This window comes from Onychostoma macrolepis, chromosome 04 (genome assembly GCF_012432095.1).
Source record: "Onychostoma macrolepis isolate SWU-2019 chromosome 04, ASM1243209v1, whole genome shotgun sequence".
In the NCBI taxonomy this organism is placed as follows: Eukaryota; Metazoa; Chordata; class Actinopteri; order Cypriniformes; family Cyprinidae; genus Onychostoma; species Onychostoma macrolepis.
The window spans coordinates 10,449,454-10,466,838 of record NC_081158.1 but is presented as its reverse complement, the minus strand read 5'-3'; the positions used below and the strand labels follow the sequence as shown (position 1 = coordinate 10,466,838).

Here is a 17,385-nt window from a genome sequence, read left to right as displayed (position 1 = left end):
AGTAATTTACGTCTCTATAATGATTGGTTGATATACCAATATATCCGGCTGCTGAAAATTAGTTCACCGTGACGTTCTGCGTATTATCCCGCTCTATGCGTGTCGCCCCACTCATATACCGTTCATGCTCATCAGAACAGCAAAGTCCACTCAAAAATAGAGTCGACAGGAAACATCTATGTATTAAAGTATTGTTTCTGTTTGTAATAGCCCTACTGTGCTGTAACATGGTGTACATGGTATATGGGCAACTCTGGTAACGCTACCTTCTCATTCATTGATCTGCTAACTGCTATGTTATGCTCACATGTTCTGATAATAATAGTTTTCTAGGACTAAACATTATTCGGATAATTGGTACAAAAAAACAACTTAAAAGCAGTTTATTTAATTTGTATGCCTATTGTTATTTTTAATTTGTGCTATCGTTAGTAATTTGTTTATTTGTTCTTATTTTATTACTGACTGCTTATTTGTCATATTTTATTCAATTCAAAGTTTGAAATCTCCTTACCCCACTGTAAAATCAAAAATACACTGAGTGAGCAAAAATGTTTTGAGATAGCTAGTTATAATGGTAATTAAACAATGTTTACATATGAATAAAAGCCTACATTAAAATATGTCATATAAATTGGTCTCTGCATTACTGATTGCCACCATTGATGGACAAAACAATTTCATAATATTAAAAATATCTGTATGACAGTATATTCTGCAGCTCTTTCCTGTTGTACCGAATATCTATGCTTTTCAATGTATCATATTGAAGTTAGAAATTCAAGTATTGTGACAAAATTAATTTTGTAGGGTGCCACAAATTTGTAAAAATTTCCAAAGGGTGCCGCAACACAAAAAAGGTTGGGAAACACTGGCCTAAACAATATTGTATAGGTTTGGGAGTGACTTAGAAAGACTGTATACTTTTTATTATTTTATATTGGTATTTTATTATAGGCCTAGGTATTTTTAACCTTTTGTTATTGAAGAAAACGTGATGGAGATTACTGAACAACAAAACTGGACATATAGTGAAATGAGTTAATGAGTTTCTGCTATGATTTATAATTCACAAGTCTACCTACCTTATGAAAGCTTATTCGTCGATCTCAGCAACTTCACACCAGCAACTTCCCAACACCACTATCACCAAATAACATTGCATGATATACCACCAAGGTTCAATGCAGCTTAAAACAAGCAGCTATTCGCAGAAAAAAATACATTTTTATTTCAGTGGATGTATAGCCTACTGTGATGTTTTTATAGCAAAAAAAAAGTTTAATTTGGTCATCAAACAATTAAATTAAAACTAGTGCAATATTTTTCTGTAATTACTGTGCAAATATACACTTGTTCTGTGTGTAGCCCAACTTGTTCCCCCCTTATTCCATGTAGTTACAGTTTTGAGTAGTTAGAGTTAGAGTCTTGAGTAGTGTAGAGTAGTGCTTGTTGTTTGTCGTTTCTCCGATCACAAATGCAGACATGGTGTTATCTTTAAAAAGATAGTATAAGTCACTATAATCAGTATCCCTGTGATCCCTGTTTCTGTTAAAACTGTTGCATGTGTTGTTCAAAATGAAAGTTTAGTATGAATGAATGTTTTAAAATATTCAGTTGGCACTTTAATCCTTTATGTTGGAAATACTTGAATAAACAACTGAAATGTGATCATGAATGCTGTCTTTATTTTATTTTTTTTTAATTAAAACTTGTTAGAATAGTTTTAAAAAATGTAAAATCTCATTAAAATACAGTACAGCAGAATCAAATAGTAAAGTATTTTCGATCACAACCAACAACAGTAGTAGCCCCAATTATGTACCGAAAACTCAGTGATTTGTAGGTTTCGCCTTCAACAGAAGAAAGTTAACATTACTGTAAAATTAAAACATAAGAGACAAACCTGTACATTTGTTATATATACAAACCTGTTGCCAAGAATCTGAGGGTCAAGGAGAGCCTCTCCCTGGCCGTAATTGCCCACCTCGTCTTGGTGTCCTGTCAGGTGATCAGTGGCTCTACTCTCCCTTGCAGGGTTTCAAACTCATCTGAGGTCAGCCGCAGCAGCTCCCTGAAGCCTGACCTGTCCTCCAACATGTTATACATGAAAACAAAAATCATATTTTAAATAAGCTTAGCCTTGGGTTAGCCATATTTATAAACATAACCTTTACATAACCATTTTGAGTCCCACTAGTAATAATAACAATACTATTAATCATAAGTATAATGCAGATGAAAGATAGATAGATAGATAGATAGTGTGAAAGAGAGAGAGGATTGTGTGTGTGTGTGTGTGTGTGTGTGAGAGAGAGACAGAAAACAAGCTGTAAACCAGGTTTTAACGTTACATTCAGTGAATATACTGGTCAACCACTGTTACACCTACACACTCCTAATCAGTCCTGTTGCTTAACAGTCACATACCCTGTCTCTATATTAGAATATGTAGACACTTTTCTTCATAATAGGTAATTTTATTTTCATTTTACAGCACAGATCTACACTGCAACAGGTGACAATATCACTTTTGAACTAGCCAGCCATTAGCTCTATAACTGTAAAAATTCGCTAACAGATAGTAATACTGGTAACGTTAGTTAAATTCTTACCTCCAATTCTCGCTGAAGAACTGGCAATCCATGTTACAAACAATAAGCATTTAAAATGGGGGGAAATATCATTATGAAATAAATGTTTTTTCTCTAATACACTTTGGCCACAATTAATGGCACCCTTTTATTCAATACTTTTTGAAACCTCCATTTGCCAGTTTAACAGCTCTAAATTTTCTCCTATAATGCCTGATGAGGTTAGAGAACACCTGACAAGAGATCAGAGACCATTCCTTCATCCAGAATCACTCCAGACCCTTTAGATTCCCAGCTCCATGTTGCTGCTTCTTCTCTTCAGTTCACCACTCATCTTCTATAGGATTCAGGTCAGAGGACTGGAATGGCCAGCAGAAGCTTGGTTTTGTGCTCAGTGACCCATTTTTGTGTTGTTTTTGAGGTTTGTGTTTGGATTATTGTCCGGTTGGAAAATCCAAACATGGCCCATTATAAGATTTCCAACAGAGTCAGTCACTTATTGATTTTTTATCTGTTGGTATTTGATAGAATCCATGATGCCATGTGTCTAATCAAGATGTCCAGGACCTCCAGCAGAAATATAGGCCCACAACATCAAAAATACAGCATTATATTTCATGGTACACATTTTATTCCTGTGTTCACCAAACCCATCTTGAGTGTTTGCTGCTAAAAAGCTAATTTTTTAGTTTCATCTGACCATAGAAGCCAGTCCCATTTGAAGTTCCAGTCGTGTCTGATAACTGAATATGCTGGAGTTTGATTTTGGATGAGCTAGGAGAATTTTTCTTGAAACCCTCCCAAACAACATGCGGTGATGTAGGTGCTGTTTGACAAATTTTTTAAAGGTTTTCTGACCCTGAGACTCAACTATTTTCTGCAATTCTCCAGCTGTGGTCCTTGGAGAGTCTTTGGCCACTCAAACTCTCCTTCTCACCGTGCATTAGGACAATATAGACACACGTCCTCTTCCAGGCAGTTTCCTAACATTTTATGTTGATTGGAAATTCTTAATTATTGCCCTGATGGTGGAAATGGGGATTTTCACTGCTCTAGCTCTTTTCTTAAAGCCACTTCACTAATTTGTGAAGCTCAATCATCTTTTGCTGCACATCAGAAATATATTCTTTGGTTTTTCTCATTGTGATGGATGATTCAGGGAATTTGGGCTTTGTTTTCCCTCCTATTTATATTTCTGTGAAACAGGAAGCCATGGCTGGATAATTTCATGTTCATAATCACCATGGAGTGCTCAAAATTGTGAATATGAATGGGAATATACTTCAGAGATATTTTACTCATAAGAATTTCAAGGGGTGCCAATAATTGTGTCCAACATGCAAACACTGAGAATAAAGTGAGATGATCTGCTGATGATCCTGAACAGCTTGTTGAATGAGTGTTGATAGTCTGAGGCTCATAAATACTAGCAGAGCTGCTGAAAAGACTCTTTATTTCATTTCAATAGTTCCTGTTTTCACCTCATTTATTATGCTGATGTCTTAATGAGCTTTAAGTGGCAATTAACAAGAGATCTGGTAACATATTGAGGGTTTTTGATGGTTACAAATCTGTAGTATTTCTGTGTTTATGCTTTCAACTGTTTCTAAATATATATATATATATATATATATATATATATATATATAAAATGCTGTGCTGTGAAAACAATCTTACTTCAGTGATGTATTTTTTGTTTTGTCAGATTAGCTCCTCACATGCTGCAATTCACCTTCAGTGAAGCTCCTCCCACAAGAAACGCATCATCAGTGAAGCACCGCCCACAGTAATTCATCAATATATGCTGGAAGATTCCAACCTGTTTACAAGTGAAGACGAGTATCAGAGCATCAGGAAGAGCTGAAATCTGCAAAGACTGAGTTTATTAAAGAGGACAGAGAGAAGATGAGAGATCCAGAACCCTGCAGAATTAAACAGACTGAAGATACTGAAGAACAAACAGGTTGGTGTCTATTTTTCTTTCTTTATTAAATGCTTATGGTTATAAAGCTTCAAGCAGATTTAGATTTGCTGTAATAGGAAAAATCTTTAGAGCTCTGCAATAATATAGCTTAAGCATCAAATAATAAGACAGGGCTCCAGACTGCGACCTGTTTTTCTGCCGCGACAAAAATTTTCAGCACTGGTGAGACCACCACGTTGCCCAACTAATAAGAGCTGCCATTTCTATTGATTATGAGAAACTTCAAATGGAAAATGAAACAAAATGTAACAAAACAGCGCTACTTGTTTGAGCTGCTTATCAGCTCGGACCAATAATTGACCATATGCACAGAGCGCTATTTAGAACTTCCGGATAAAGATAAGCCAGCTCGTAATCTTCCGGTGAAGCTCATTTTATATGTTCTAGATATAGATAGAGACAATCACAGAAACAACATCTGCCTCATTCTTATCAGAAACTGAGAAACTAAATAATTGCAACACCGTAAATAATGATTGCGGATTGATTAATTAACAGTTTCATGTTATTAAAGAACATATAATTTTATATGCAGAGTCTGGTAATTCCAGGAAAGTACCCACGTAAGTATAACTGTGCATTTAAATGCTGACAAATAAACACTATCGTAACTGTTTAGGCAGTTAGGCTAATGTTTTCAACAACGTCTTAATGGTATTCTCGATAATCAATATCTGTCAGTCCTGTCTCGTTTCCCCTCCTCTCGTGCCCATATTTGGTTTGTTCCTGTTCCTGTCATTGAGTTCATTTGTCCCCAGCCGTGTGTGATTGTTCCCCACCTGTTTCAGTTCTCCTCCCTTGAGTTCCTTATGTTCTTAAGCCCTGTGTTTCCCTGTCGTCTTGTCGGTTGTTAATTGTTATAATTGTGATGTGTGTCCTGCATTCCTGTGTTCCTGCATTTCCAATAAAGTCTATGTTTGGAAGAACTCCTGGTTCCCCGCGTTTCCCTAGCTCCAGCAGGACACCTGACAATATCTTACCTTCAAAGCCATGAACACATTTTTAAAATCTTATAAAATTTTAAGGCATTTATTATTTCTCAACTCTGTGTGGTAAAATTACCATTATTAAAGGTTCAGTTTTCATTCATGAAGACGACATGAAGAAATATGCTAAAAACGTGTCTCGGCGAAAAATAGACTTTTTAAGATGGAAATGAAATTACCGTTATAACCAAGAGATGGCAGTATAGGATCACTCGTTAGCTGCAGCTGCCATTTCAACTTAAATTTTCACATCTTTTGATTTATTATAAAATAAATATTATAACAAATGTAGTACTTTGTTATAACTAGTGTAGGCCTATAATGCTGAATTATTTAAATACCTATATAATCAAATACAAATTGAATAAGTTGGTATAACAAATAAATAATGCATTCAGTATTTTGAAATGTTTAGATTTAATTTAAATAACTAAGCTACATAGTTTAAGTTTTATCCAACACAGACCTGTAGTTTTGTTAGTCTGAATTTAGTCTGAATCACTTAATGCACAGCTTTATTTTAACATCGGGTTCATTCCGTTGCCACTGTCAATCATATGACTTGCGGCATGATTTAACGGATTCCCTCGCGTAAGTTTAATATTCGCATTTTGTCATTCATGAAACGGAATATGTGGACATTTGGTCATCTTAGACAAACAAAACTTTTCTCCTAATTGTGAATGGATTATGTAGAGAAACCGAGTAAAGGACGCTCGTCTTACGGCACAGTACACTTGACCGGAAATGAATGAGCTGGCTCATTAACAACCAGGAAGTAACCGTGCATAAGGTCAATTGAGTGCAGCGCAAACGTGTGCAGACTGATCAGAGCTCAGAACAGAACCAATGCTGATCTCGCCACACTGTTACTGCACACCGCTGAGGAGATCCAGTGAGAAGTGTTCAAATTCTGCATAGATTTACCTGTTATAAACAGATCAGACAGCGCCGATGTAGAAAACCAGAAGTAATGCTAACTACAGTAGCCTATGACCTATATAATCTAATGGTGTTGTGGCAGAAATTGTCAAATGTTATTGCCTTATTAATTTCAGGGTTTGTACAACTTTTTGAGAGAGAAATTCAAGCACTATTCAATGACAACACAACTATTTACAGCACTTTAAAGCTCTTAAAACTAAATACATCAACATACACCACTATAACCAGTAGATGGCAGCAGAGGAGCACTTATTTGCTTATTAGTCATTAGTTTTTACGTTTTGCTTTATATTTTGAAATTATAAATTCACTATTATAAAATATCAAATGAGCAAGAAATCAAATTGTGTCAATGCTTGCACTTTATGATGTAAGAAAAGTCACAAAATGCCTTGAAAATCACAAACTTTCCTTTAATTTGCAACTGAATCACACATCAAGAGCATTCCTTGATCACTGAAGTTGCCAGTCAGTTCTGTATAATACTGTAGAAGAATAATGGCACACAGTGCCACACTAGCTTGTATGGAGCCCTGGACAAAACCTTCTGCCACCTCTAAATGAAATTCATTTTACATAAACTTTGACATTCAGTCAAATAAATTTAAAAATACCATAAATCTCCCCAAAAATGCCCTTTTTTTCTTTTTGACGTTGGACAGAAAAATGATGTTGTTGGACTATGTGTAATAATGGGCAAGCAAAATAGCATAACATAAGTGATAATATCAGCCTACTTTAGTGAGATGAGTGATCTTTTGTACATTTCCCCTCTTTTTTTCTTTTGTGATGTATAATTACTGAAAATGAACCATTTTTACTTTTTATTTAGAGTTGATTGAAGAAATCGATGAGAATGAAGAACTGAGTGAAGTTGAGGAGAAAAATCATGTCAAACCTGGAGAAAAACCTTTGAGTTGCTCTCAAATCAAACAGAAAGATTTAAAGAAAAGAAGAGCCAAGAAATCTTTCTCCTGCACTCAGTGTGGAAAGAGTGTCTCAAGCAAACCAAGTCTTGAGCGTCACTTGAAAGTTCATACTGGAGAGAAACCGTTCATTTGTGATCAGTGCGGGAAGAGTTTCACACGATCAGTACACCTTAAGGAGCACATGAACATCCACACTGGAGAGAAACTGCACAAGTGTTCACACTGTGATAAGAGATTCAGTCGGTCAACACATCTGAAAACACATGAGAGGATCCACACTGGAGAGAACCTATACACATGTGATCAGTGTGGGAAGAGTTTCACCATAAACAAACTACTTACAGCACACATGAGAGTTCATACTGGAGAGAAACCGTTTACTTGTGATCAGTGCGGGAAGAGTTTTGCACAATTATCACACCTCAAAGAACACATGAACATCCACACTAGAGAGAAACTGTACACATGTGATCAATGCAACAAACTGTTTTTGAGAGCTCCACACCTGAAGCAGCACATGAGAGTTCATACAAAGGAGAAGCCACATTCATGTGATTTGTGTGGAAAGAGTTTTTCACGTCTACAACGTTTGAAAGAACATCAGAAAATACACACTGGTGTGAGAGAGTACATGTGCTTTAAGTGTGAAAAGACTTTTACTTCAGCGAGCAATTTAAAACTGCATGAGAGGATCCACACTGGAGAGAAACCTTGCAAGTGTTCACACTGTGACAAGAGATTCATTCATTCAGGAGCTCTGAAAACACATGAGAGGATTCACACTGGAGAGAAACCTTACAAGTGTTCACACTGTGACAAGAGGTTCAGTCAGTCAGGAGACCTGAAAAGACACGAGAGGATCCACACTGGAGAAAAACCGTATGACTGCACTGAATGTGGAAAGTGTTTCATTCAATCATCTTCTCTACACAGTCATACAAAAAAATATCACAGTAAGTAGATCATCTTCAGATCCAGCACTTACAGTTCTGATGCTGCGTCCTCACCAAATGCGACACAATAATGCATCAAGCAATAATATATCATCTGGATAAATCTGTCTTAACCAGCCATAACAAGCAGCATGACAAAGAAACATTAACTAAAGTTTTCACAGTGAATAAAGTTCATCTTCATTTTCAAAACCAGCAGATTCAACTGAGATTCAGATCAACTCAAATATGGAGTTCCTCCTCAAAGAACAATGTCAAAAAGTTGTATTCTTGTATTTAATTTTGCTTCATGATATAAATTATATCATTGTGCTTTCTTATGAGTTTCATATCATGTTCAAATGTCTTATGATTAGTGCTGTCAATCGCAATCAACGGCTAACTGTGCATTAAACGATTTGAATGTGGTTGCCTCCGCGAAGTGCATTCAAATCGTTTAATGCACAGCTAGCCGTTGATTATCCCGCTTATGCCATGGTCATTTGCCAGCATTCACATATTAAAGATGTTAATAATATTTGCGCTGCAATATTTGACTGGAACGATAAAAAGGACGGTTATTTTTGTCTGTATTACTATTCAACTGTAACTGTATGTTACTATGGTTACCAATGTTTATAGGAAGCGCATTAATATAGAACGTGATTAGTTGAACTGCAGGTAGTTCCAGGTCAGTTTAATTTAATCAACACCTGCCAGCCAATCAGAATCCAGTATTCAGACATACCATGGCATAATGCAATAATGTCACATTCAATCTTCAAATTAATGTACAAACAACATATATTTTTAATATTTGTTTAATGGCATGTTTATTTTACTGATACCAAGTAATACTGATTTCCCTATAAAAAAAATGTCCCCTAATATTTAACCATTGAGTATAGCCATTAAACATTACATTACAATTAAGAGCTATCAATTTTACCTAATTTAATGACCTAATTTAAGTGAACTTAAAACAATCTTCACATAAACCCATTATAATAAATGATATTAGCTAGGCTACCTGTGCCCCTCAGCAGAAATATACAGAAATTGAATAAAGTTGTCAAACACTAAATTTTAAACTAAATACAGATAAATACTGACAGCTAATACTAAAAGTTATTGATTTCCTCTTTTTTCTTTTATTCTTGATGAACAGACATCACAGCAGCTGGTTATTAGGTTGTTTTTGGCTGCTATTTCTTTAAGAGCTGCCGCTACTGAACTTGATGCGGATCTGACACGTATCGTATTTTCTCTCAACTCTCATCATCTTTTCTGACCCATTTCAGTCTATTCTAATGAGCTGACGAGTTGAATCGTGTTGTGTTAGATGTGGCTGCTCCAGGACAGTTTTGAAAACCATTTCAGAGACATGTTCTTAATGTAACTCATATATAACATGCACGCACAGTTTTAAGGCATGTAGTTTTAATCGCCTTTTTGGTAACTTCATGCCTTAACTGACCACGACATTGCATGCATGTAGTTTATTTCGCGCTTTGATATGAATTTATACAGGCTACAGCGCGCCGGTTTCCGCGCTTGTTTGACTCGTGCCTGCCGCTGAAGTGAAGCTGGAGCGCACATCTGAAGCTGAAGAAGAGGCTGTAACACTTTAAGAGAGCTGAGATTTATTTTTAACCTTTTCATTCACTGTTGTTTTTAAAATGAATATTCTTCCACTTATGATGTATTTAGTAACACAGATGCAAGGATATACTATTATGTAACTTTGTAATTGATCGATTTTGCTTCTCTTATAAAAAGGGACGGTACCGGAACCTGATATTTTTTCGTTGAAGGAAAAAAAGAAAAGAATACTGTTAAAGAACTGGAATGATGTGCAGTATCGTAAGAATAGTAATACCGTTTAAACCTTCATGATACCCATACTTGTAATAAATTATCTTTTTATATTTTATCAACAACTTTTATTGTCTGCTAATTGTATTTGCATATGGAAAATGTTTGCTTTTTGGGCTTTTTGTTTTAAAATTTGTCAATAAAGCTTTTGAATTTAGTGACTGAATCATAAAATTACACATTGAGCAATCTGAGTAAAGTCAGCATTGACAGTACTGCACATTGACCTCTACACTGATATGAAACAGAAAGTATACAAAAACTACAAATTAAAATGGAATAAATGGCAGTAGTGATTAATGACCAGATATAGTCTTGCACACTGATGTCACATTTAGTGAATTTGTTAAGGTCTTGATAAATAAAGTAACCATGTGATCGTATTGCACATTGACATTCTGCATATTGTATAAAAACAGCAGTATAGACAGAAAAAAAATAGATTGGAATAAATGAAGAGACTGCAGTTGAATAACATGACTGGAAATATTTTAACACTGACCTCTGCCTCAGTGCATTAGTGCATTTGTGAGTTTAAAGTCCTGACAGTAACAGGGCAGAAACTGTCATGTAAGCGAGTGCTCCTTGTTCTTAAGGATCTGTAGCACAGATAGCAGCAGATTGAACAGGTGATGTTCTGGGTGTGACGTGTGTCCTTGATGACGTTCCTGGCCCTTGAGAGATTGTGGGAGCGAGCGATGATTTCCAGGGAAGACAGTGAGCAGCCAGTGATTTTCTGGGCTGTGTTGATTCACCTCTCTTGTCTGCTGGAGTGTAACTGGACCACCACACTGAGATGCAGTCAGGGCTGGACTGATAATCGGGAATACCGGGCATTTTCCCGGTGGGCCGACAGAATTTAAAAAAAATTTTTTTTTTGGCAAGGACCATCACGAGCAGCCAGCCAGGTTTGTCTCCTGTACTGACAGCGTAAACCACCCAATCACAATGTGCTATAGACGGAGCCATGAAGTGTTTTTGGTAACACTTTACAATAAGGTTCATTAGTTAACTACATTAGTTAACATTAACTAATAATAAATTGCACTTATACAGGGTTTATTAATCTTTGTTAATGTTAATTTCAACATTTACTAATACATTATTAAAATCTTGTTAACATTAGTTAATGCACTGTGAACTAACATGAACTAACAATGAACATCTGTATTTTTATTAACTAACGTTAGCGAAGATTAGTAAATACAGTAACAAATATATTGCTCATGGTTAGTTCATGTTAGTTAATACATTAACTAATGTTTAACTAATGAACCTTATTGTAAAGTGTTACCGTGTTTTTATATAAAGAACGCTTCACCCCAACTTCTTCCTCGTCGGCTTTTCCCTCGTTTTCAGAGCAGCTTCATCAAGAACAGGCTTACTCTGCGGTGAGTGATGCGGCGTAAAGAGCCAGGAGGAGGAGAGGAGAGCAGCTGAATCGGTAAAGTGCTTGTTAGGGACTCACAACACTTTTATTTAGCAAGGATGCTTTAAATTGATCAAATATGATTGATGATAAAGACATTTATAATGTTACAAAAGATTTCTATTTTAGGTAAATGCTGTTCTTCTGAACTTTCTATTCATCAAAGACACCTGAAAAAAAAGTTATACTCAGCTGTTTTCAACATAATAATAATAATAAATGTATTTTGAGCAGCAAATCAGAATATTTGAATGATTTCTGAACGATCATGTGACTGGAGTAATGATGCTGAAAATTCAGCTTTGATCACAGGAATAAATTACATTTTAAAATATATTCAAATAGAAAACAGTTATTTTAAATAGTAAAAATATTTCAACAATATTACTGTTTTTGCTGTATTTTGGATCAAAGAAATGCAGACTTGGTGAGCAAAAGAGACTTCTTTAAAAAAAATAATGAAAAATCTTACTGTTCAAAAACTTTTGAATGGTAGTGTATATCATATGTATATCATTCATATATATATATATATATATATATATATATAGTGGTGGGCCACCAGGACCAAAAAAGGCCGATTTTTTTGTCCCAGTCCAGCCCTGGATGCAGTACAGCAGCACACTTTCAATGGTGGAGCAGTAAAAGCACACCAGCAGCTCACTCTCCAAGCTGTTTTTCCTGATCACTCTGTTGCTGTGCTGTTTTGATTGTTGCTGACCAAGAGAGCTCATCAGATATGAGACTCCAGGAGTTTGAAGGTGTGGACTCTTTCCACTCAGTCCTGTTGATGAAGAGTAGATCTGCTGAAGTCCAGAATGAGCTCTTTTGTTTTGGAGGTGTTGTTATCAGAGCAGTACAGCTCTTGTTTCTGAACTTCATCTCTGTAGCTGATTCATGCTCTCCTGAGACGAGTTCAATCACTCGTCTCAGATCTGGTCTGCAGATCTGATGATGAACGAGTGCGAGTTCAGTCACATACAGGAGTAGAATAGAGGACTCAATACTGAATACTCAATACGCCAGTGCTGAGCGTGATGCTGCAGGAGAACTGGAGATCAAATCTGACTGTTTGGGGCTCTAATAAATAAATAAAAGTTTATAAAAATGTATATAAAATTTGAAATAATAACAAACATCAGGAAAAAATAGGAAACAATACCTTTCCGTATACTTGTGTCGCTTACAGTTAAAGTCCTTCTGTGATTTTATTGTTGTTTGCAACGTTACTTGGCAATATTTTAACGATATTATTATTATTTATTTTATTTTATTTATTTATTTTTTTTGGTATTTTGCATGGTCTATTATTGTCATCTGGGTGGGAGTTTTAACTCCTATTCACTGGGAATAAAAAATGAATGAAAAAAAAAAGAAAAAAAAAAAGATTCATTCAGTTGATGTAGAGACGTAGACCGGGGCATCTCCCCACGCTCTGAATATTACACATCATAACGTAACTACGTGTAAACGTTATTTGGCGGTTTTTACTTGGAAAATCAGCTGTTTTCTAGCATTCGAGTAACTATGGATAAACCTGAAACGATAGAAGGATTGGAGATGAATTTCATTTACAAATAGCCTAAGGTAGGAATGTGCATACTTTTATATCGACACCTGCCACGGTGTTTTCCTCTTTGAGTGTGTCCTAAAAGCGATGAGGGGGGGTCTTAATCTTAGCACTCAGCATACCCTGTTAAAAAAGTCACCGCTCGCCACTGATATATATATATTAAATTAAATTTGCAGTGACCCTATCATGACCACACAAAAATCTCTTTTAAAAAGTTTAATTTTCTACATTTTATGATGGTCAAAAGGTACTGAATGACAGGAATGACAGGAATCTAAGCTTTGAAAATGTTATATTTGTATAACTACTGTATTGACCCGAATATAAGACGACCCCCCTTTTTCCAGATGTACCTTTTGGAAAAAGGCTTTTTGAAAGCCAAATCTTGTTTGTTTGTTTTTTCTCTCTGTAAAACACATTTTTTCTTAAATTATTTTCACATTGCATATTTTTCCTATTTTAATTTTAATTTTTCTTTTGAAAGTATGGTAAATATTGGTAAAATGTACCAACAATGACACTGAAAAATATACACTTTTTGATATACCATAAAAATAACAGGTAGCCCATCTGATTTATATAACATTTAGGCTATCCATCTCATAGTAGCCTACCAAAATTTGATTAACAGTAGAAGTGAAATCTTATTGTAGTCTTCAAATCTGGGTACTGTCTTATGTTTTAAAATCACTTACAGAGGAAGTTTGGTCCCATCAGGCTAACATGACATAACATTTTGTTTTCACTTGCGATCTTTACAACACACATCACATTACATATTTCATGGCACACTCGTTTTAAGTGTGTTTGGCGCCACCTATTGTTGTGGGTGTATTATTGACATGTCAAAGTCTAGACCAGGGCTATTCAATTAACTTCATTTGAGGGCCGGATTATCGAATTGAACATTTGAAGGGGGCCAAGGATGTGGGGGGCTGTCCCAATCTTTTTTTGGGGGGCCTATAAAATTGGATATTAAATTTAAATGCATATTCAGCTGTAAAATGAACTAACATTACCAACAGTAACATAAAAGGTTAACATTAGTGCTGTCTGCCATTCAATAAAAAAAAAATTCTGTAATTAATTCAAATAATGTTACTAAATGCATATTAATATATTTGTGTTGTCATATTTTCAAACTTCCAAATTAATATAGAAACAACATAAAGATGGTATATTTTAAATATGTGTTTAATGGCATCTTTTTACTAGCCTATTGTTAATGAAGAAGTATCATTGATACAAATAATGTTACTGTTGTCTCTATTAAATCCATTTTTCCCTTTAATTTTAGCCATTAATTATAGCCATTTAATATTACGGTATAATTTAAATGTTATATTATTTTTAATGAAAAATATAACTTTTTATAAGTGAACTTAAAACAATTTTCACATAAACTATAAATTGTATGCATAAACTATATTGATTTATTCTTTATTCAAGCTGCAAAAATTAATCAGCAAGCAAGTGATTTCTCTTTTTCTTTAGTTTTTTAAGCAGCCTACAGCATGTTTCACTTTAAAAGCAGCGCTGTTTCTTTAATAAAACCTGATGCACATGACGCGGATGTGACATCCAATTTTCTCCCAACTTTTTACGGTCATTTAGGATTTTATAACTGATTTAAGACTGTGTTTATGAGGTAACTTGCCAAAACCACGTATTTTTACATCATTGTGTGTGGTTTTGTGCGCGTGTCTTAAGCGGCTCAGTTTTTGACCAAACGCGCAGATTTTCAAACTATACTTCCTGCTTTGATAAAAATCTTCGTCCAGTGTCGGCGCTATTTCTCGCCAGAAGTTATGACCGATAACACTGTCTTTAAACTTGTTTAAACTAACGTTATAATTGTGGATATAACAATAATTCCCTCACATAAGGGCTTGTCAATGCTGCCATCTCGCCATCTACGGTCTCCGGTAGATTGTTGTTATTACGTCTTTCTATTTGTCTGGCCCTGGCCAATGTTGCCACCTTGTGGACAAACTAATTAGTGCAAGAACAATTCAAGGCGAATGTGCAACCTGCGTACTCTTCCTCGGGCCGGATGAAGATGATTGGCGGGCCGGATTGGGCCACCAATTGAATAGCCCTGGTCTAGACCCCGAATATAAGACGACCGCATTTTTTCAGATGTATTTCCAAGAAAAAAACATCATCTTATATTCAGGTCAATACGGTATTAGTTTATTCTTTTTTAAAAATAACTTTACTCATTTATTTGTTAGTTTCTGTTCGATCTGTGCTACTACATAGTAGGCATAAATTCAATCTCATCAATTATAAACAGTGCCTGGGCACATTCCAGCTTGGACAGACTGGAAGGCCTCAGCTGGATTGCTAGTATGTTTTGTTTTTTTCCCCCTGGGGGTGAGGTTAGATGAGCACAGTGATATAATTCAATCACACTTCACCTGAGCCCAAAATTACTATCACATTCATTTTTTTTTTCAGTCTTTGTTAGACCATCAGGATACGTTGCTGTGGTTTTGTAAGTTGTAATTTGTTTGTAAATGTCTGGATCCATGGGTCAATTAAAGGTGGGGTAAGTGATTTCTGGTAGCCAATGTTGATATTTCAAATCACCAATACAAACTCGCCCCTATTTTGATAGCTCCGCCCCACACATACGTACGCAACCCAGGCACCGATTAGCACTGAGTACTCTCTCCCCTGCATCATGAGTAGACACGCCCCTTACTGCTGATTGGCTACAAGTTTGTTTTGCTACGTGAACTGACGTCATGTGCATTCATGCGGAATTTGGCACAACAATGAACTAGTTGTTCACTAGTTTTGCACCAAGCTTTAGCCTATTGGATGCGCAAGAATGCAGAACTCTTGGCAGGGATGCTAAACACCATCTGAGCCGCTCTGGACAGTCACAGTCTTGTGTTGTTTCCACCAGTGCAGCAAATCTTTTTCATCACCATAATTGATGGATGTCTAAAATATAAAAATAAGAAGCCTAAAACAGGCCCTAGGGGCATAAATAAGTCAGGGCCCATCAGACTCAGGCTGAAATGTTCTTCTCACTACTGCGTTACTTCTGTGTGTTGAACTGACTATTCCTGCAGGAATTAAAAGACAAATACAAATCCTTTGACTGGCTTTTTATTCTCAGGTCCACATTTATTAATTGATTTAGCAGTTTTATGTACAGAGTTTCATGAGTACAGAGTGATGTTCTTCTGAAAGTGGATTAGAATGATAAAAAGTGATACAATTATTAATGTTTAAGTGTGGTGACAAAAATGTCTGCAAAATATTGAAAAAATTTTTTTCTCTTTCTCCCATGTCTTGAAGAATTTGTTTGTGATGCAAAAAAAGCAAAGAAAGTAACCAATAAAATATGAAAATGGCAGGAAAAAAGATGTTTTTTAACCCTTTGACGCGTGCGATCACACCGGTGTGATTAGAACGTTCAGTGCGTTACGTCATCAAGTGCTCAATTCAAATCTGCTTTCCCGCTTTGATTGGCACTGATCCATAGACTGACGCGTTCAGTGTTTTTAAGCATGTATATTTCAATTTTCATACACTTTAAATTACATTAAATAATCACATTAATAGTAGGAAAAAACTAACGCTACATGTATTTTGTAATATAACACTGATCTCTGTTATTGAGGCAAAATAACGTGAAGTTTTATTCAAATCAAACACACGTTTAGATATAGCTATATCTATTCCTCTGCCAGTTTGCCAGCAACTTACATGTTTTTCGGGAAGAGTGGGTGATCTTGTGCATTGTAAATCCAGGCGGCTTCTACTCCCTGACAGTTGTAAACAAATAATGGCGGCGCCCATAGCCCGTGATAACTTACCGATCAACTAACAGGAGTTGACTTGCATATATTTAACTGTTCTAATGCCATACATTTAACAATGTATTAAAAAAAAGTTTGTAAACATTTTGTATGAAAAAAAAAAACATAAAAGATCAAACAGTCATGCATTGCAGTCTTTTTTTTCCCGCCCAGACGTCACTTACCTCACACCCGCCTCGCCTTATTTGTTAAAGAAATTTACATAATTTCAAAACAGTTTTTCATTAATTAAATAAGTAAAAATGTCTGACAGTCATTTTAAAATAAGAAAACTCACAAACGAGGAAATTGAGGAGATTTTT

The 17,385-nt window shown here is 35.6% G+C and overlaps 1 protein-coding gene across 1 annotated transcript; it reads left to right on the top strand.

Annotated features, from left to right (window-relative positions):
* The first annotated feature begins 4,289 nt into the window (after positions 1–4,289).
* Positions 4,290–8,731, top strand: LOC131538764 (gastrula zinc finger protein XlCGF8.2DB-like). Its single transcript, XM_058772871.1, has 2 exons — positions 4,290–4,557; positions 7,342–8,731. Exons 1-2 carry the CDS (start codon positions 4,500–4,502, stop codon positions 8,397–8,399), a joined length of 1,116 nt encoding a protein of 371 aa, XP_058628854.1. The 5' UTR covers positions 4,290–4,499; the 3' UTR covers positions 8,400–8,731.
* Positions 8,732–17,385: the final 8,654 nt, after the last annotated feature.

Bases quoted from the DNA above. Each gene is read 5' to 3' on its own strand.
- LOC131538764 (XM_058772871.1), top strand. From the start codon at position 4,500: ATGAGAGATCCAGAACCCTGCAGAATTAAACAGACTGAAGATACTGAA. The intron at 4,558-7,341 runs GTTGGTGTCTAT...CTTTTTATTTAG, and splicing joins AGATACTGAAGAACAAACAG to AGTTGATTGAAGAAATCGAT.